This window comes from Lolium rigidum, chromosome 2 (assembly GCF_022539505.1).
Source record: "Lolium rigidum isolate FL_2022 chromosome 2, APGP_CSIRO_Lrig_0.1, whole genome shotgun sequence".
Taxonomy (NCBI): domain Eukaryota; kingdom Viridiplantae; phylum Streptophyta; class Magnoliopsida; order Poales; family Poaceae; genus Lolium; species Lolium rigidum.
Genome location: NC_061509.1, coordinates 237,879,773 through 237,900,077, shown reverse-complemented (window position 1 = coordinate 237,900,077; position 20,305 = coordinate 237,879,773). Strand labels below are relative to the sequence as shown.

The following is a 20,305-nucleotide window of genomic DNA, read 5'->3' as shown; positions in this document are numbered from 1 at the left end:
GTCATCGGGATGGACAAATCCCACTCGTTGATCCATATGCCTCAACTCATACTTTCCGGATACTTAATCCCACCTTTATAACCACCCATTTACGCAGTGGCGTTTGATGTAATCAAAGTACCTTTCCGGTATAAGTGATTTACATGATCTCATGGTCATAAGGACTAGGTAACTATGTATCGAAAGCTTATAGCAAATAACTTAATGACGAGATCTTATGCTACGCTTAATTGGGTGTGTCCATTACATCATTCATACAATGATATAACATTGTTATTAATAACATCTAATGTTCATGATTATGAAACTAATCATCCATTAATCAACAAGCTAGTTAAGAGGCGTACTAGGGACTCTTTGTTTGTCTACATATCACACATGTACTAATGTTTCGGTTAATACAATTATAGCATGATATATAAACATTTATCATAAACATAAAGATATAAATAATAACCACTTTATTATTGCCTCTAGGGCATATCTCCTTCAGCATATATCCAAGGTGGCAAACATTTGTGAAGCCAATTATTCAACCAAAAGGTAAAAAGCAAACTCAATTCCACAATGCACAAGCGGCGGCTAGGAAAGATGTAGAGAGAGCATTTGGGATTTTGCAAGCCCAATTTGCCATAGTTAGAGGACCGGCTAGATTTTGGGATCAAGAATGCCTTTGGTATATCAGACCGCGTGTGTAATCATGCACAACATGATTATAGAGGAAGATCACGGAAAAGATGTGGATCATACCCACTACGACTTGATGGGGGTTCCCGTGCAAGTGACGAGGTCCGCACATAGGATTGCCCGATTCATTGCCTCATACCATGCCATTCGGTGCAACGACACACATGATGAGCTTCAAAAGATCTCATGGAAGAATGGTGGAATTGGAATGGACAACGATAGTTGCATATTTGTTGTATTTGTTTGAAAACTATGTGTTGTATTGTCTCAAAACCATGTTGTATTGTTGTATGTTGGACGTGTTGTATTTGGTGTGAAGTATTGTTGTGAACAATGTATTGTATTTGGATGGTACAATATATTTGTGAATTTTTATATATTGTTTGATCTTCTTGGATGCATACTTGTGTGTGTTTGTTGTTTGCGCGCGCCCGCGCGCTCGCAAAATGGCGCGTCCGGCGGAGGTGCTATTTTACCGCGCCAACGCGCGCAGCAAAATGGCGCACCCGGCGGAGGAGAAATCGATCATGCGCGCGGCAACGGTTTAGCGCGCGCAGATTTTTGCTTTTGGCGCGCCGCGATATAGCGCGCCTGTTGGAGATGCTCTAAGTAGAAAGAAAAAACCAAGCCCAACAATCTCCCCGTGGACCTTCCCTCGCGCTCCGGAAGGCTCGGCTCGGCCCGTCCAAGCCCAAACCCATCTTACCCGGCCGAGTCCCGACTCTCGAGTCTCGAACGGCGCCTCCCTCCTCCCCTAGCCCCGCCGCCTCCCCCGCTGACCGCTGTCCCGCGCCGCCGCCTCTGTCCCCTACCCACCCTCATCGCCTCCTCCCCCAGTCGTGCCCCCTCCGATCACCTCCCGCGCCTCCTCACTGCAGACAGCTAGGCCCGAGCCCGCCGTCTCCCTCACCACGCCGGCATCAGGCATCAGGTACGCCTTCCTCTCCCCCTCCTCTCTAGATCTGCTCACGGAAGTATGCCATCGTGGCCCCGTTCCTCTTCAGATCTGCTTACGGAATTCGCCGCGGAAGTGACGCCACCGCGATTTCTGTCCACGTGCTAAAGTAACCAGACACAACCTAGCAGGAAGGCGCGCGGCCGGCAGGACGAAGCCTCGTGCGCTCTGCCAGCACGGTACCGCGGCTCCGGAACAAAGCTTTTGCACCATTGCATGATCCAGATATTCTCGAGGGTAGCAGCAAGGACCCCACGCCAGGCCATCTCTGCATCGAATCGGCACAGCCCAAGAGTTCACGGGAAAGAATTCTCTTGCTGGAATCAAGCTTACCAAGGTATTCGCAGCAGCAGCAATCCCAATCCCATGACGCCGAGTGATGACAGTTTGGAAGGCCAGGCCGCGCCCCTCGCCGAGGGGAACAACCGCAGCTGCCCCCCGAGCGTGCAGGCCACACCGCACATCGAGAAGAAGTACGTGCACCGCGTGTACGACGCCATAGCCCCCCACTTCAGCGCGACGCGGTTCGCCAAGTGGCCCAAGGTCGCGGGGTTCCTCGACTCGCTGAGGCCCGGGTCCGTCGTGCTGGACGCCGGCTGCGGCAACGGCAAGTACCTGGGCTTCAACCCCGGGTGCTTCTACCTAGGCTGCGACATAAGCCCCCCGCTCATCGAGATATGCGCGGGGAGGGGGCACGAGGTGTTTGTTGCTGACGCTGTCAACATGCCGTACAGGGAGAATGTCGGTGATGCGGCGATCTCGATAGCGGTGCTGCATCATCTGAGTACTGAGGAGAGGCGGAGGAAAGCCATTGAGGAGTTGGTCCGTGTTGTGAAGAGGGGTGGGCTCGTGCTGATCACGGTTTGGGCTGTGGAGCAGGAGGACAAGTCGCTGCTTAACAAGTGGACTCCGCTGTGTGATAAGTATAATGAAGAGTGGGTTGATCCTAGCAGTCCTCCCGTGCGAAGCAAATCTTCTAGTGTGCTAGATAGCATTGGAGAGACTGATGAAGACACCAGCGCCACGAAGCAGACAGATGATCAGCTGAAGAATAGTTACGATGGTTCAGAGGATAAGACTACTGTGGCTTGCAGTGATGATTCCTTGACTATGGATGAGCATGACAAAACCCAGCAGGAGTACTTTGTTCCTTGGCATCTACCATTTCACCGTGCTGAAATTGGTGGTGCATCTGCTGCTGCTCTTCAAAATGGATTGGCGAAGAAAGATGATAAGAAGGGCACTGTGGTCTACAACCGTTATTATCATATTTTTGTCGAAGGAGAACTTCAAAGGTGCAGTATCCTTGCTCTTAACGTTCTCATGAAAAATGTGTCTCTTGTTTTCCCCTTTTTTGTAGGATCCTGCACAAGTGAAGATATTAAACCATGCCATTTTTTTTAATTCACCATAGTAGAGGCATCATAAAATCTCCTACTCCATGGTGTTAATTTGATGACTAGTCAGATCATTCTCTATTTGTTCAGAGATGTCATACAAGATTTTGCATTTCATATTCTTTCTTTGCTAACTTTTACTTGATATAATTTTCATACGGCGTACTTGTCAATCAACTACTACCTCTATCCCAGTTTATTAGTCCTGCCCATGTCCCTATGTCATCTATTGAACCAACTTAATATGAGTTATATGTTACAAAAAAATATATCATTAGAAACTTTACATGTTATACTTTTTAACAATATATTTTTTGTGTTATAGAATTCATATTATTGAAGTCAAATTGACAACCTAGAGATACGCGTGGGACTAATAAACCGTGACGGAGGGAGTAGTTTATTTGGTTACATAAACAATGGTGTGGCAAAACGGGAAATGCAAGCATGGCATGCAATTTGACAACAGGCGTTGATTTGCTGTATCTTTCATGGTTAAAGATTTTACGGGTGACCTATTGCTACCATCTTAGCCCTTATCATGTTAATAAACTAGCCTTGAAAAAAAGGAAATGCTATACATAGTCTGCTCCCTTTTGCTTCATCTATTGGTGTTCTGATTGAAAATATTTTGCATTGTTGGTTGTCATTGTTTCAGGTTAGTTGCTGGTATGAAAAATGCAGCTATCGTCGACCAATTCTACGACAAATCCAACTGGTGCATAGTTCTTGAGAAGCTTTGAGTTGCAGACGAAGTGATGATAGAGAATGTATCTGTTGTCCCGGCCCTTGCGTCTTGTAGGATTATCAGATATTAGACTAGGCGAGGGCACAGTTTTGAGCTCAGAATGCATGAGGCTGACACAAGCAACAATTTTCTCAGTTCAGCAATGTCATTGGCAATGCAGCACTTCAGTTTGCCTGGTGTAGCTGGCGATCTTTTTTTGGCATGCTGTCTTAATGTGTATCATGATTCGTATATGGGTTGTCTAGTTGTCTTCAGTCAAGATTGCTCGATATTTTAAGGGCCATCTGACTTGCAGAAGTCCTGTACTATCTTCTAAACTATCGAAACATGTGAATTAGCATGATTGCTTGAACTATGTCTTGCATAATTGATCATTCTTTAAGTCAGTGAGCACTCAGTATGCACTCTGCTTCATTTCTCAGTGGCAAAACCGCGTCATCTGGATGTATAACTATCAGTTTTATGGATCTTTTCAGCAAAATTGATCCTAAACCATGCATAATAAACTGTTCAACTTGTGACACTTCCTCTGAAGAGCAGCAAAGACCATAACCAGAGATAGAAACAAGGGCAATAATCTATCTCAAAAAAAGGGGGCAATGATCTGTACGGGCAAAATTGAAAAAACTGCTACTGTGATTTTATATAATAACAACTATAAAGTTTAGAAGCAAGCAACCCCTGCCAAAGTACAAACAGAAGGGTATCTTGATGTTGAATGGAATGTGATGGTTCTAGTACCATGTGGTTCAACCTTTTTGATGAATGCGCATGAGAGGTATTCCTAAAATTTCAACCCCGCCATCTAGGATGGTTCAAATTCAAGCCACTGATCACATGGGTGACCTCATTTCTAGGACCAACCCCCAAACGTATCACTTGGTACAATCAATTGAACACATTCTACTATCAAGCAGTTCAGAACAGAGTGTCCGATCAAGAAGCTACTTGCGAAAAGCTTAACTCTGGCTCGTCTGAAGTAGCTGTTTCTGAATTGATTTCAGAACCTGCATCTGCCTTGCTTGCAGAGTTTGAATTGGGTAATATCCTGGTGAAGCCATCAACTGCTTCCGAAAAACTTAACTTTGTCTTGCTTGAACGAGCCATTTCTGAATTGCTCGCAGAATCTCTACTTGGCTCTGTTGCAGCGTCCGAGGTACGTACTCTCCTGGGTTTATTGGCGGAGTTGCCAAATGCTTCCAAAGCATCAAGGAAGAACTTTTTATTCGGGACAATACCCTGCTTGTTCATTCGCTGGAGCAACTTCTGGACAAGCATCTTATCATTCGCCCTGGTGTATGCCTTGTAGAGCAACTTATACGTCGAAGCATTGGGCACGACACCTTTCTCTATTGCAGTATCCAACAACCGATCTGCTTCCATGGGCAAGCGGTTCATGCAGTAGGCATCCAGCATTGCATTCAGTGAAGAAAGGGGAACAGTACTTTGTGAGCTTACAAGCTCATCGAATATCTGTTGGGCCTTGGAGACGCAATCACAATACGCGTACAGAGTGATGAGACATTCTTGCGTCACATAATTTGGTTTGAATCCCAGTTCTTCCATCTTCTCAAGTACAGACTCAGCTTTCTCCATAAGTCTTGCTTTCCCATAGTTTGTGATCATGGAGTTAAACGTCAGCTGGCACGATCTTGAAACAATTCCGGATGCCGGTCATTAGGGTCTTTCAAACGTTGCTGGTCGTGCCGTGCTTCCTTTGTATCATTTGTCTTCCCATACACGTCCAAGAAGCTTAGCAGGTTCACGCAAATATTCTTCGTAACATGCATCACGTCGATTGCAGAGCGGACATCTAGGACTTTCCAATATTCTAGCTCCCAGAATATAGATTTCTTCTTCCACATGGGTGCGTGCCCGTCAGCTCCCTGCGGAACTGATTGTCCGCCAGGACCCTTTCCAAAGATGACTTTCAAATCCTTGACCATATCAAATACCTCAGCACCAGTACGTTCCGCAGGCTTCGGCCGGTGATCTGCCTTGCCGTTGTAATGCTTGCCTTTCTTTCTTACGTTATGAATTTTCGGAAGAAATCGACGATGCCCAAGGTACACGTTCTTCTTACAATTTGGCAAATATACACTTTCAGTCTCATGTAAGCAGTGCGTGCATGCATTGTATCCCTTATTTGACTGTCCCGAAAGGTTACTAAGAGCAGGTCAATCGTTGATGGTTACGAAAAGCAACGCTCGTAGGTCAAATTCCTCTTCTTTGTGCTCATCCCACACACGTACACCAGGTCTGCCCCACAACTGTAAAAGTTCATCAACTAATGGCCTTAGGTACACATCGATGTCGTTGCCGGGTTGCTTCGGACCTTGGATGAGCATTGACATCATAATGAACTTCCGCTTCATGCACAACCAAGGAGGAAGGTTGTAGATGCATAGAGTCACGGGCCAGGTGCTATGGCTGGAGCTCTGCTCGCCAAAAGGATTCATGCCACCTGTACTTAGACCAAATCTTATGTTCCTTGCGTCAGCTGCAAAATCTTTGAACTCTCTGTCGATCTTTCTCCATTGCGTTCCATCCGCGGGGTGTCTCAACTCCCCGTCTCATTTACGGTCCTCTTTGTGCCATCGCAACAACTTGGCATGCTCTTTGTTCCTGAACAAACGTTTCAACCGTGGTATTATAGGAGCATACCACATCACCTTGGCGGGAACCCTCTTCCTGGGTTTCTGGCCCTCAACATCGTCACCAGGGTCATCGCCTCCGATCTTATAACGCAATGCGAGTGCATACCGGGCATTCATTCAAATTCTCGTATTCACCGCGATAGAAGATGCGATCGTTAATGCATGCATGTATCTTCGAACCTCTAAACCTAGAGGGCGAGACAACCTTCTTTGCTTCGTACGTATCGGCGGGCAACTCGTTATTCTTTGGAAACATATTCTTCATCATTTTTAGCAAATTTTCAAATCCCGAGTCAGATAGACCTTCCTGTGCCTTCCATTTCAGCAAATCCAGTGTGCAGCCCAGCTTTTTCAGACCATTATCGCATCCGGGTACAGCGACTTTTTGTGATCCTCTAACATGCGATCCAAATTCTCCTATCCTTTTCAGTTTTGCAGCCTCTCCGTGCATCAGCAATGGTCCGACCAAGATCATCAGCGGGCTCATCACGTGACTCTTCTTCACCTTCCCCTTCACCTTCACCTTCCCCTTCACCTTCCCCACCTTCAGCATCCTCCATGAAAGTATCACCGAAATAATCAAGATAGTTTTCATCGATGATATCATCCCCTTCTTCATCTTCTTCAATTATAACCCCTCTTTCTCCATGCTTGATCCAACAATTATAGCTTGGCATGAAACCGTGCTGAAGCAGGTGCAGGTGAACTTCTCTTGAGGAAGAGTAACCCTTCTGATTCTTACAGCCAACACATGGACATATAACAAAAACCCCTGCTTGTTCGCATTAGCCACTACGAAGAAACCTTTCAAACCCGTAGTGAACTCGCCGGAGAGTCGGTTACCGTACATCTATTGCCGATTCATCTGCATTATTATTATATAAAGTATATAATTAACCATCATGCATTTGTTAAACTAACTAGCTAGAAATTATAGAAATTAAACAATGAACTACACACATGCATATTTTATCAATGACACATGAAAGGTTCAAGTTGCTAACCGCGATTGAGGAAAAATAAATGAGAAAGCTCAAGTGTGGCTCGGACACTTCATATCATGTTTCTTTCAATCTCTCGGGCATTTCATCGAACACCAAATGTGCATAAGAGGAACCAAAATCAAACCCACCACCCACTTGTGAAGATTGTGAAGAGAAGTGGCACCAAATGGCTAAGTGAGTGTGCTGAACGGTATATATAGGGGTTGGGCTTTAGTCCCGGTTGGCCCGGCCAACCGCGACTAAAGGCCTTCGGGCACCTGGCCAACCATGACTAAAGCCCCTCCCGCGCCCCAGCTGTCGACCGAGCCCGCTGGACCCAGACTTTTGGTCGCGGGTCACCTCCCGAACCGCGACTAAAGACCCCATTAGTCGCGGTTCGTATATTTTGGGGACTAATGGGGACGGATGGAAGGCTCTTTTTCTACTAGTGTGGGAGAAGAGCCACATTGCCATCCGTATCTGCCCTTTCCTCCCCATCACAGATATCAGCTTCGAATAGATGTCGTTGTCGGCGACGTACCACCGCTGTTTCTGCATCCATCTGAAAATCTAGCAAAACATAAAGCATTAGAGAAATGAGCAGAAATGTTTTTGACAAGCCGAAATTTCACAAATCATAAACGGTGGAATCCTTGTCTAACAAAAACTGATAATCCGCGGGGACAGCTGAAATCATATGTCGCGGTGCACTATTTTTTTCTCCTTTGTAATGACGCCGGGTAGGTAGACGTGGAGACTGTTTAAATGGTGGGTAGATGGACGGGGGGACTGGCTGTTGCTGCGTAGCCACGTGTCAAGCGCGGAATGACCCCGCGCGCCATCCCGCATGCTGACGCGGAGCGCAGAGCTCGCGCACGTCCTAGTCGTGCTCAATTTCGTTTTTACAAGAAAAAGAGCGCCCTTTAGGGGAGGGCGCTCGGCTTCACGCCGCGCGCTGACAAGTGGCGCGACCTGGTGCGTTTGAAGCCCCCGTGGATCATCCTAGCACGACACGTGGCGGGCGCACAGTAGGTCGCTGCGTGGCTTTTCCCTTTTCCGTAGATTCAGATACGAAAACTGAAATATCTAGCAAACCGAGTATCCAAATAAAGTTTCGTTTTCATAGTTGTGCTAGTCGCGTCGAGATCTACAAAACTAGATCCCATCTTCATAGGTTTGGACGAACTTTTTTTTGAACGGGTCGCTTTTGCACCGCGCAGTGTCGTGGAAGTGCACTGTCGTGCATTGCTTTGTTGTACGAATTTGCACTGCCTTGGATCGCTTTGCACCGCGCGGTGTCCTATGAGTGCATTACCCGTGCATTTGGTTTTTGTACCATTTTTGTACTGCCTTGAGTCGCTTTTACACCGCGCGGTGTTCTGGTAGTTCACCAACCGTGAATTGCCTTAGTGTACGGTGTTGCACTGCCTTAGATCGTTTTTGCACCGCACAGTGTGGTGGAAGTGCACCGTCGTGTACTGCTTTGTTGTACCATGTTGCACTGCCTTGGATCTCTTTGCACCGTGTGGTGTCCTGGCAGTGCATCGCCCGTGCATTTGCCTTTTCTGTACCACGTTGTACTGCCTTGAGTCGTGTCACGGTAGGAGACGTGGTCCCTCCGTCGGCACCATCCATGTACCCAAGGCCTAGGACGACAACAACTGGACGCTCAGCCCGTGTTGTGTGACCCAGAACCCGCTACACATCGAAGGACTGGACCATGTGAGCTGGTGTATAAGTAGCAGGGCAGGGCACGTGAGATGTAATCGGCATCGAATCTATAGACTCTGAACCGAACGAACGAACGGATCAAAATCCGTCTCTCTTGTATCGAACCTATGATTTGAATTCATCTAGTATCGGTGGTCATAACATTCTGGTATCAGAGCCTTACCTCCATTGCTTCCCTCCGTGGATCCACCGAAAAATCCCCCAAAAATTTCCCCACCTACCTCTAGAGTTCGTCCGCTGGATCCTCCACCAAATCTCGGGCCGAGTCACATACTAACTAGGATGGGCAAGGCGGAGGCGGTGGATCAGCACCTGGCGGATCTGTCGGCGACGGTCGGCAGGGTGCTGGAGAAGCTCGACGTCCAGGGCAAGGCGCAGCAGCTGGAGAAGCTTTTTTTTAACAATGGAGGACCCGAAGGTCCCAGAGGCTGCTTCATTAATCCGTCGGTGGGTTACAACTTACAACAAGGCCCCTTACAAATTGAAGATTAGCAAATAAGGCCGAAACCTTTACAGAACAGACCCTAGAACTAAAAAATAAAAAGCAATCGAGTCCGTGGTCTTCTCCACCGCTGACAGGAGATCTCGCCGGTCGGGAGCCGATGCCACCACCGGGGAACATGCCACTTGGGGTGGTGTCCACTGTGAGACCCGACCTGAGATCGAAGATGAGCTTCCTGATACGCGTACAGCACGCGTCCGTTGGGAACCCCAAGAGGAAGGTGTGATGCGTACAGCGGCAAGTTTTCCCTCAGAAAGAAAGTAAGGTTTATCGAACCAGGAGGAGCCAAGAAGCACGTTGAAGGTTGATGGCAGCGGGATGTAGTGCGGCGCAACACCAGGGATTCCGGCGCCAACGTGGAACCTGCACAACACAACCAAAGTACTTTGCCCCAACGAAACAGTGAGGTTGTCAATCTCACCGGCTTGCTATAACAAAGGATTAGATGTATAGTGTGGATGATGATTGTTTGCAGAAAACAGTAGAACAAGTATTGCAGTAGATTTTATTCAATGTAAAAGAATGGACCGGGGTCCACAGTTCACTAGAGGTGTCTCTCCCATAAGATAAATAGCATGTTGGGTGAACAAATTATAGTCGGGCAATTGACAAATAGAGAGGGCATGACCATGCACATACATGATATAATGAGTATAGTGAGATTTAATTGGGCATTACGACAAAGTACATAGACCGCTATCCAGCATGCATCTATGCCTAAAAAGTCCACCTTCAGGTTATCATCCGAACCCCTTCCAGTATTAAGTTGCAAACAACAAACAATTGCATTAAGTATGGTGCGTAATGTAATCAATAACTACATCCTCGGACATAGCATCAATGTTTTATCCCTAGTGGCAACAAGCACATCCACAACCTTAGAACTTTCTGTCACTATCCCAGATTTAATGGAGGCATGAACCCACTATCGAGCATAAATACTCCCTCTTGGAGTTAAGAGTAAAAACTTGGCCAGAGCCTCTACTAATAACGAAGAGCATGCAAGATCATAAACAACACATAGGTAATAGATTGATAATCAACATAACATAGTATTCTCTATCCATCGGATCCCGACAAACACAACATATTGAATTACAGATAGATGATCTTGATCATGTTAGGCAGCTCACAAGATCCGACAATGAAGCACATAAGGAGAAGACGACCATCTAGCTACTGCTATGGACCCATAGTCCAGGGGTGAACTACTCACACATCACTCCGGAGGCGACCATGGCGGTGAAGAGTCCTCCGGGAGATGATTCCCCTCTCCGGCAGGGTGCCGGAGGCGATCTCCTGAATCCCCCGAGATGGGATTGGCGACGGCGGCGTCTCTGGAAGGTTTTCCGTATCGTGGCTCTCGATACTGGGGGTTTCGCGACGAAGGCTATATGTAGGCGGAAGGGCGGAGTCGGGAGAGTCACGGGGGCCCCACACGCTAGGGCCGCGCGGGCCCCCTCTAGGTCGCGCCGCCCTAGTGTGGCGGCGCCCCGTGGCCCCACTTCGTCTCCCTCCGGTCTTCCGGAAGCTTCGTGTAAAAATAGGCCCCTGGGCGTTGATTTCGTCCAATTCCGAGAATATTTCCTTACTAGGATTTCTCGAAACCAAAAACAGCAGAAAACAAGCAATCTGGCTCTTCGGCATCTCGTTAATAGGTTAGTGCCGGAAAATGCATAAATACGACATATAATGTGTACAAAACATGTAGATATCATCAATAATGTGGCATGGAACATAAGAAATTATCGATACATCGGAGACGTATCGGCATCCCCAAGCTTAGTTCTCGCTCGTCCCGAGCAGGTAAATGATAACAAAGATAATTTCTGGAGTGACATGCCATCATAACCTTGATCATACTATTGTAAGCATATGTAATGAATGCAGCGATCAAAACAATGGTAATGACCAGTAACAAATGAATCATAAAGCAAAGACTTTTCATGAATAGTACTTTCAAGACAAGCATCAATAAGTCTTGCATAAGAGTTAACTCATAAAGCAATAAATCAAAGTAAAGGTATTGAAGCAACACAAAGGAAGATTAAGTTTCAGCGGTTGCTTTCAACTTGTAACATGTATATCTCATGGATATTGTCAATGTAAAATAATATAACAAGTGCAATATGGGATATTCACTTTGGCTCATAGGAGCATTTGCTCCCACTATGTGAATCTACATTTCGAAGTGTCAAAAAATTCTAAAGTAAAATTTTTCATGTACATCTACACATTTTATGTTCGTGCACAAGTTTTCAAAAGAAACTTAAAAAAATTGTGGCTCCTATAAAAAAGACAAATTTTGATGCTATAACACGACTACGTACAGGATATTTTTTTGTCTTTTTTGTACACGCCACATAAAATATTGTTTCTCCATGAAAACTTGTGCACTAACAAACAATGTCACGATGTACACCAAAAAATTTATGTCAGAATTTTTTAACATTTTTAAAATTGTTTTTTAATTATTTTGTATAATGGGAGCATTTGCTCCTATGAGCCAAAACGCCACCTCCGTGCAATATGCAAGTATGTAGGAATCAATGCACATTTCACACAAGTGTTTGCTTCTTGAGGTGGAGAGAGATAGGTGAACTGACTCAACATAAAAGTAAAAGAAAGGCCCTTCGCAGAGGGAAGCATTGATTGCTATATTTGTGCTAGAGCTTTGATTTTGAAAACAAGAAACAATTTTGTCAACAGTAGTAATAAAGCATATGTATCATGTAAGTTATATCTTACAAGTGCAAGCCTCATGCATAGTATACTAATAGTGCCCGCACCTTGTCCTAATTAGCTTGGATTACCGGGATTATCGCAATACAAATGTTTTAACCAAGTGTCACAAAGGGGTACCTCTATGCCGCCTGTACAAAGGTCTAAGGAGAAAGCTCGCATTTGGATTTCTCGCTTTTGATTATTCTCAACTTAGACATCCATATCGGGACAACATAGACAACAGATAATGGACTACTCTTTAATGCATAAGCATGTAGCAACAATTAGTGTTCTCATATGAGATTGAGGATATATGTCCAAAACTGAAACTTCCACCATGATTCATGGCTTTAGTTAGCGGCCCAATGTTCTTCTCTAACAATATGCATGCTCTAACCATTAAATGAGTGGTAAATCTCCCTTACTTCAGACAAGACGGACACGCATAGCAACTCACATGATATTCAACAAAGAGTAGTTGATGGCGTCCCCAGGAACATGGTTATCGCACAACAAGCAACTTAATAAGAGATAAAGTGCATAAGTACATATTCAATACCACAATAGTTTTTAGGCTATTTGTCCCATGAGCTATATATTGCAAAGGTAAAGAATGGAAATTTTAAAGGTAGCACTCAAGCAATTTACTTTGGAATGGCGGAGAAATACCATGTAGTAGGTAGGTATAGTGGACACAAATGGCATAGTGGTTGGCTCAAGGATTTTGGATGCATGAGAAGTATTCCCTCTCGATACAAGGTTTAGGCTAGCAAAGTTATTTGAAACAAACACAGGGATGAACCGGTGCAGCAAAACTCACATAAAAGACATATTGTAAACATTATAAGACTCTACACCGTCTTCCTTGTTGTTCAAAACTCAATACTAGAAATTATCTTGACTTTAGAGAGACCAAATATGCAAACCAAATTTTAGCAAGCTCTATGTATTTCTTCATTAATGGGTGCAAAGTATATGATGCAAGAGCTTAAACATGAGCACAACAATTGCCAAGTATCAAATTATTCAAGACATTTTAGAATTACTACATGTAGCATTTCCCGATTCCAACCATATAACAATTTAACGAAGAAGATTCAACCTTCGCCATGAATACTATGAGTAAAGCCTAAGGACATATTTGTCCATATGCAACAGCGGAGCGCGTCTCTCTCCCACACAATGAATGCTAGGATCCATATTATTCAAACAAAAAAAAACAAAAACAAATCGGCGCTCCAAGCAAAGCACATAAGATGTGATGGAATAAAAATATAGTTTCAGGGGAGGAACCTGATAATGTTATCGATGAAGAAGGGGATGCCTTGGGAATCCCCAAGCTTAGACGCTTGAGTCCTCTTAAAATATGCAGGGGTGAACCACCGGGGCATCCCCAAGCTTAGAGCTTTCACTTTCCTTGATCATATTGTATCATCTCCCTCTCTTGATCCTTGAAAACTTCCTCCACACCAAACTCGAAACAACTCATTAGAGGGTTAGTGCATAATAAAAATTCACATGTTCAGAGGTGACATAATCATTCTTAACACTTCTGGACATTGCACAAAGCTACTGAACATTAATGGAACAAAGAAATTCATCCAACATAGCAAAAGAGGCAATGCGAAATAAAAAGCTGAATCTGTCAAAACAGAACAGTCCGTAAAGACGGATTTTATTGAGGCACCAGACTTGCTCAAATTAAAATTCCCAAATTGAATGAAAGTTGCGTACATATCTGAGGATCACGCACGTAAATTGGCATATTTTTCTGAGCTATCTATAGAGAGGCAGGTCGAAATTCGTGACAGCAAAGAAATCTGTTTCTGCGCAGTAATCCAAATCTAGTATGAACCTTACTATCAACGACTTTACTTGGCACAAAAATGCACAAAACTAAGATAAGGAGAGGTTGCTACAGCAGTAAACAACTTCCAAGATTGAAATATAAAATAAAATTACTGTAGTAAAAACATGGGTTGTCTCCCATAAGCGCTTTTTTTTAACGCCTTTCAGCTAGGCGCAGAAAGTGTATATCAAGTGTTATCAAGAGACGAAGTACCAACATCATAATTTGTTCTAATAATAGAATCAAAAGGTAACTTCATTCTCTTTCTAGGGAAGTGTTCCATACCTTTCTTGAGAGGAAATTGATATTTAATATTACCTTCCTTCATATCAATGATAGCTCCAACAGTTCGAAGAAAAGGTCTTCCCAATATAACGGGACAAGATGCATTGCATTCAATATCCAAGACAACAAAATCAACGGGGACAAGGTTATTGTTAACGGTAATGAGAACATTATAAACTCTCCCCAAAGGTTTCTTTATAGCATTATCAACAAGATTAACATCCAAATAACAATTTTTCAATGGTGGCAAGTCAAGCATATTATAGATTTTCTTAGGCATAACGGAAATACTTGCACCAAGATCACATAAAGCATTACAATCAAAGTCATTGACCTTCATCTTAATGATGGGCTCCCAACCATCCTCTAGCTTCCTAGGAATAGAAGCTTCACGTTCTAGTTTCTCTTCTCTAGCTTTTATGAGAGCATTTGTAATATGTTTTGTGAAAGCCAAGTTTATAGCACTAGCATTAGGACTCTTAGCAAGTTTTTGTAAGAACTTTATAACTTCATAGATGTGACAATCATCAAAATCCAAACCATTATAATCTAAAGCAATGGGATCATCATCCCAAATGTTGGAAAAAAATTCAGCAGTTTTATCACAGGCAATTTCAGCAGTTTTAGCAGTTTCAGGCAATTTTGCACGCTTTGCACTAGAAGTAGTAACATTGCCAACACCAATTATTTTACCATTGATAGTAGGAGGTGCAGCAACATGTGAATCATTAACATTACTAGTGGTGGTAATAGTCCAAACTTTAGCTACATTATTCTATTTAGCAAGTTTTTCATTTTCTTCTCTTTCCCACCTAGCATGCAATTCGGCCATCAATCTTATATTCTCATTAATTTTAACTTGGATGGCATTTGCTGTAGTAACAATTTTATTTTCAATATCCTTATTAGGCATAACTTTCGATTTCAAAAGATCAACATCAGAGGCAAGACTATCAACCTTAGAAGCGAGAATATCAATTTTATTGAGCTTTTCCTCAACAGATTTGTTAAAAGCAGTTTGTGTACTAATAAATTCTTTAAGCATAGCTTCAAGTACAGGGGGTGTATTCCTATTATTTTTGTAAGAATTTCCATAAGAATTACCATAACCGTTACCATTATTGTAAGGATATGGCCTATAGTTATTACTAGAATTGTTCCGATAAGCATTGTTGTTGAAACTATTATTTTTAATGAAGTTTACATCAACATGTTCTTCTTGAGCAACCAATGAAGCTAACGGAACATTATTAGGATCAACATTAGTCCTATCATTCACAAGCTGTCACATCCCAAAAAAAAAAATTAAATTTTGAAATGTGAAAATAAAATAAAGCGAGTGTTTGTTTGTTTGTCTGAATTTTCACAACAAATTAAAACTTTTGTGTTTATTAGAAAGGTATTTCAAAAAAATAGAGTCTTCATAGACCTTGGTTTTCAAAAAAAAAAAGATTTGCCAACAATACTCTATTTTGTTCGGATGTTTTAAAAACTTATAAAATCATTATTTTGAGAAAATATTAAACCGTAAAAAGGCACTGTAGCCACATAGACATGTATGTCAAATTTTGATTTTATAAAGTTTATATTTTTATCCCAAATTTAATCTCATATTAAAATTATTTTTCGTGAAGAATCCAATGGAACCTTATTTACCTTTTTACGATTATTTTTGATCCTCCAAAATTATATTTTTAAATTCTGAAAAAAAATGAATTGCGTGGCCAGACCGACCAGCCCAGCTCGCGCGGCCCAACCCGCCCGCGGCCCCACCCCGCGTCCCAGCAGCCCACGCGGCCACGCGCCCCGCGCTCGCCTCCCGCGCACGCGCTTCCTCGCGCCCACGCCCGCACCGCCCCCAGCTCGCACCGTGCTCGCGTGAATTTCGCCGCGCGTGATTTCCGGCCGCCCGTGCGACGAACCTAGACAGCCTATGCCCCTATAAATAGCCTGCCCAGGGAGCCTCCCATCACACCACAAGGCCTTAGAGCATCTCTAGTGGTTCCTCTAAATATGGTCCTCTATATGTCCATATAGATGGTCATCTATAAAGATTCCTTTTTAGATGATCTCAGTTTTTCAGTGGTTCCTCTATATCTAGGACATCTAAATTCTCTCTCATATAGTTTAGTAATATTTCAAACGGCTATATTTCAAACGGCTATATTTCCAACGGCTATATTTCCAACGGCTATATTTCCAGGTCCATATATACCACCCCTCCCACCTCTCATCCAACACTCCTCGCTTTTCCTTCTCTCATCTCTCTTTTGAACTCCTCTGTCCAACACCGAAAAATGATGAATGGAGAATTTTCCTCATTGGATATGCTCATGAATTCGTCGTCGTCTTCATCTGATGACGACGAACTCATTCTTGCAGCATTTGGAGAGCGTGAGGAGGAAGAGAAGAGAAACGCTCGACGCCATGGCGATTCCAAGCATGGGCGTCAGACAATTGACCGAGCAAGAGATGCCGGATTTGTTCTCCTCTGGAATGACTACTTCAGAGAAAATCCTCGCTATCCCGAACACTTTTTTCGGCGAAGGTTCGCAATTACCCCATTACTCTCGTTTTTTTCTATTTTCACCTCCCTATCTCATTTACTTCTTTATGCACAGGTTTAGGATGTCCAGTACTTTGTTTAAGCGCATATCCGATAGTATACTTGAACATGATTATGATGGTTATTTTATGCAAAAAAGAAGTGCTTGTGGACTTCTTGGGTTGCATCCTTTGCAAAAGATGACTGCAACAATGCGGATGCTAAGTTATGGAATAGCAGCTGATGGTGCCGATGAGTACATCCGGTCGGCAGAAGCTACTAATCTAGAGGCTTGCAAGAAGTTTGTGATCAAAATTTGTGAAATCTTTGGGGACGAATACCTGAGGTCTCCAAATGAAGATGATATTGCAAGATTACTTGAAGTAGGGGAGGAAAGAGGATTTCCTGGTATGTTAGGGAGTATAGATTGCATGCACTGGGGATGGAAAAATTGCCGTTGGAAATAGTGGTGTCGGCGAGCGATGATCTCATCCTGCTTGCCTTTGTAGAATTGCTGTTGTGCAGCATTCATACCACTAGTGTCCGTGAGCATGATTTTCTCTTCCAATTCAAACTGTTTTCGTGCATCCTCCCTCTCTTGCCGTGCATCCTCCCTCTCTTGCCTTGCATCCTCCCTCTCTTTCAATTCAATCTGCTTTTTTTGCAACTCAAATGCTAGTGCATAGCGAGCACTCTTTGCCGCCTCTTTGATATCATCTTTCTCTAACTTCTGTGCCCATACGGTTTCCAATGACAACTTGACAGCACTACCATCGGAGGCTTTATCTCTTTGTTCTTTCGCATACTTGGTACCACGAGGTCTTTTCTCGTTTTCTAAAGCATCTGTGCATACCACAAAATCTTCATCATTGGAGGTTGAACCTGGACTTGCATCGGAGGTTTTCTTTTGTTTTTTCTGAGGAACCGTACGTGTCGCCCACTTTGGGTACTTCTCAAACTCTACATAGCAATGCATTAGTTTGAATGGCTTCTTTTCAGGATCCAAAGACATGTACAGGAGTTCAGCATCTGTTTGCTACAAAAACAACAACTGTAGTGTTAGCCACAGAAGGTTCGGTACACAGTTATACATCTGTTGCATTAGTAATTCAGTACACAGACTAAATTTAGTACAGTGCAGCGTTCAACTACTAAATTTAGTAGAGGTAACCTTGTTTGCATGCATTCTGAAATATATGGTGCCAGATTTTACCGTCACAAATTGAATTATTAGAATATACGAAAAATGTCAGAAAACATAGATTGGCCACACATAGATAAAACTAAAAGCGAATTAGAACTTGTTGCAAACAGAAATGTAGCGTTACCTTCTGGTTGAGAGTCCTTCCGCTTTCATTCAGGTTTAATATCTGCTGAAGACATCCACAAAACTTGCTTGTGGCCGCTGAAATAACAGTGAAACGGCAATTGACTGCATTATAATTACGCTCGGGCCATGACGGGTCCTTATGCAAGTTGTAGTAATCTAAAATCCTATTCCAATAACAACTTGAGTTTTGATCTGTCCCGGTCACCGCATCCAAACTAGTGTTTCCCCATGCCGCTATCAACACCTTGTCTTCATCGCTAGACCAATTTTTCCCTTTTGTCGACGGTGCTTTTGCTTTCTTTTGTTTTGATTTTGCAAATGCAGATGCAGAAACAACAGAAACATCCGGAGTTGGCATCTTCTCTTGTTCACTGATTGGGCTAGAATATTGTGTGCCACTCCAATTCATTTCACCTGATCCCCCATTCAACATGTCTAAAAACCCAATGTCATCCGTCTGTGAGTTATCCATTTATCTAGCAAAACATGTCAAAATTCATTCAACAATTTAGTCTACAAACAACAGCAATTCAATCATATTCCAGTATAGGCAATTCAATCATATGTGTTTATCTAAAAAAATTGGTACAGAAACTGCTCAAACTAAACAGACAACAGCAGTACAGAAAAAACGAACAGAGACTTTGCCCCGTCCCCGTCCGCGTCCTGAGAAATTGGCCGCGTCCGCCGGCCACCAGCCCCGCCCAGCGCCGCCGGCCCCGCCCAGCACCCGCCCAGCGCCGCTCGCCCTCGCCCAGCACCGCTGCCCTGCGCCGCTCGATTTCGGTCGAGGCCGGCCTGCGCCGACGCCCAGCGCGGCCCAGCGCCGCCCCCGCCCAGCACCCGCCCGGCGCCGCTGCCCCCGCCCAGCACCGCTGCCCCCGCCCAGCACCCGCCCAATCTCGCTAATTCCCCGGAATAGAAGTCGTACCTGGCCGGCGAGTGGAGCGACGGCGACGGCGATTTCGCGGGAGACGCTCCCGCCTCCTTTTCTGCTCTCCAGACGCGCGCGGGAAGAAAGGGCGGGCAGCAGCTTCGCTTTGGATGGTCGTGGCTTCGTCCTCTATGTTTGGAGGATGGAGCAACGATATGGGAGGTTGTCTAAATTTAGAGGAAGCTATAGAGAGACCACTGGGACCGTTTTTTAGCCTCACAACCATCTAAATGGATTTGGATGGCCCTTTAGAGAGACCACTAGGGATGCTCTTAACGCCACTCTCTTTCTCTCCCTCACAGCACGTAGCGCAGCTGCTGCTCTCTCTGCGGCAGCACACACGGCGCGACGCCGCAGCTTCAACATCGCGGGCGTGGTAAATCCCATCGTCCCTTCGGCCTTCATGTAAGTCTATTTCTGAAGTGTTAAGTTCTATTCAATTGATGAATGGCGATCCATCATAGCACGTTGAATCTTAATCCAAGTGTCCAACATTAGTTAGCTGCATCTCTGATCGATCCATTCGTGTTAAGTAGTTTGAACTAGCTAGCTCCTTAGAAACTTTGAAATTTCGTAACTAAAGATCTAGATCTCCGTTTAGAACAGTGGTTCTTGCATTAAGTTTGTAAAATTATTCTCTACAACTTTCGTGTAGGAAGTTTCTCCATCCGACCAATTTGTTTGGACAACTTTTTGGACACCATTAGAAATTTAACCGCGAATTGTAAAATCCATATGTTGAGTTCTACACGGAGGTTTTGGACAAATTTTATACCGTTGGAATCAGTAAAATGCGTTGATCATTCTGGACATTTTGCATGTCGGATTCACACACTTTGTTTTCGCGTTATTTCTATGATCCACAATATCGTTCTTCGATTATCCAAATCATTTAGACACATTCACCACGTTACATGATCACATCTCTCCACAACATATTATCTTAGTCCATATTATTCGAATAACAATTGAGTTATT

General features: G+C 44.0%; 3 protein-coding genes across 3 annotated transcripts; 1 reads left to right on the top strand and 2 right to left on the bottom strand.

Annotated features, from left to right (window-relative positions):
* The first annotated feature begins 1,849 nt into the window (after nt 1–1,849).
* Nucleotides 1,850–4,142, top strand: LOC124688367 (tRNA (carboxymethyluridine(34)-5-O)-methyltransferase-like). The gene is made up of 2 exons (XM_047222055.1): nt 1,850–2,937; nt 3,698–4,142. Exons 1-2 carry the CDS (start codon nt 1,859–1,861, stop codon nt 3,780–3,782), a joined length of 1,164 nt encoding a protein of 387 aa, XP_047078011.1. The 5' UTR covers nt 1,850–1,858; the 3' UTR covers nt 3,783–4,142.
* A 260-nt stretch (nt 4,143–4,402) lies between these two features.
* On the bottom strand, nt 4,403–9,327 carry LOC124690688 (pentatricopeptide repeat-containing protein PPR5, chloroplastic-like). Its single transcript, XM_047224044.1, has 3 exons — nt 9,322–9,327; nt 7,894–7,997; nt 4,403–5,438 (listed from the first exon to the last, which is right to left on the bottom strand). Exons 1-3 carry the CDS (start codon nt 9,325–9,327, stop codon nt 4,724–4,726), a joined length of 825 nt encoding a protein of 274 aa, XP_047080000.1. The 3' UTR covers nt 4,403–4,723.
* Nucleotides 9,328–17,289: 7,962 nt separating this feature from the next.
* LOC124690687 (glutathione S-transferase T2-like) lies at nt 17,290–19,512 on the bottom strand. Its single transcript, XM_047224043.1, has 3 exons — nt 19,325–19,512; nt 18,392–18,869; nt 17,290–18,099 (listed from the first exon to the last, which is right to left on the bottom strand). The coding sequence occupies exons 2-3, from the start codon at nt 18,863–18,865 to the stop codon at nt 17,290–17,292; spliced, it is 1,284 nt and encodes a 427-aa protein (XP_047079999.1). The 5' UTR covers nt 18,866–18,869; nt 19,325–19,512.
* Nucleotides 19,513–20,305: the final 793 nt, after the last annotated feature.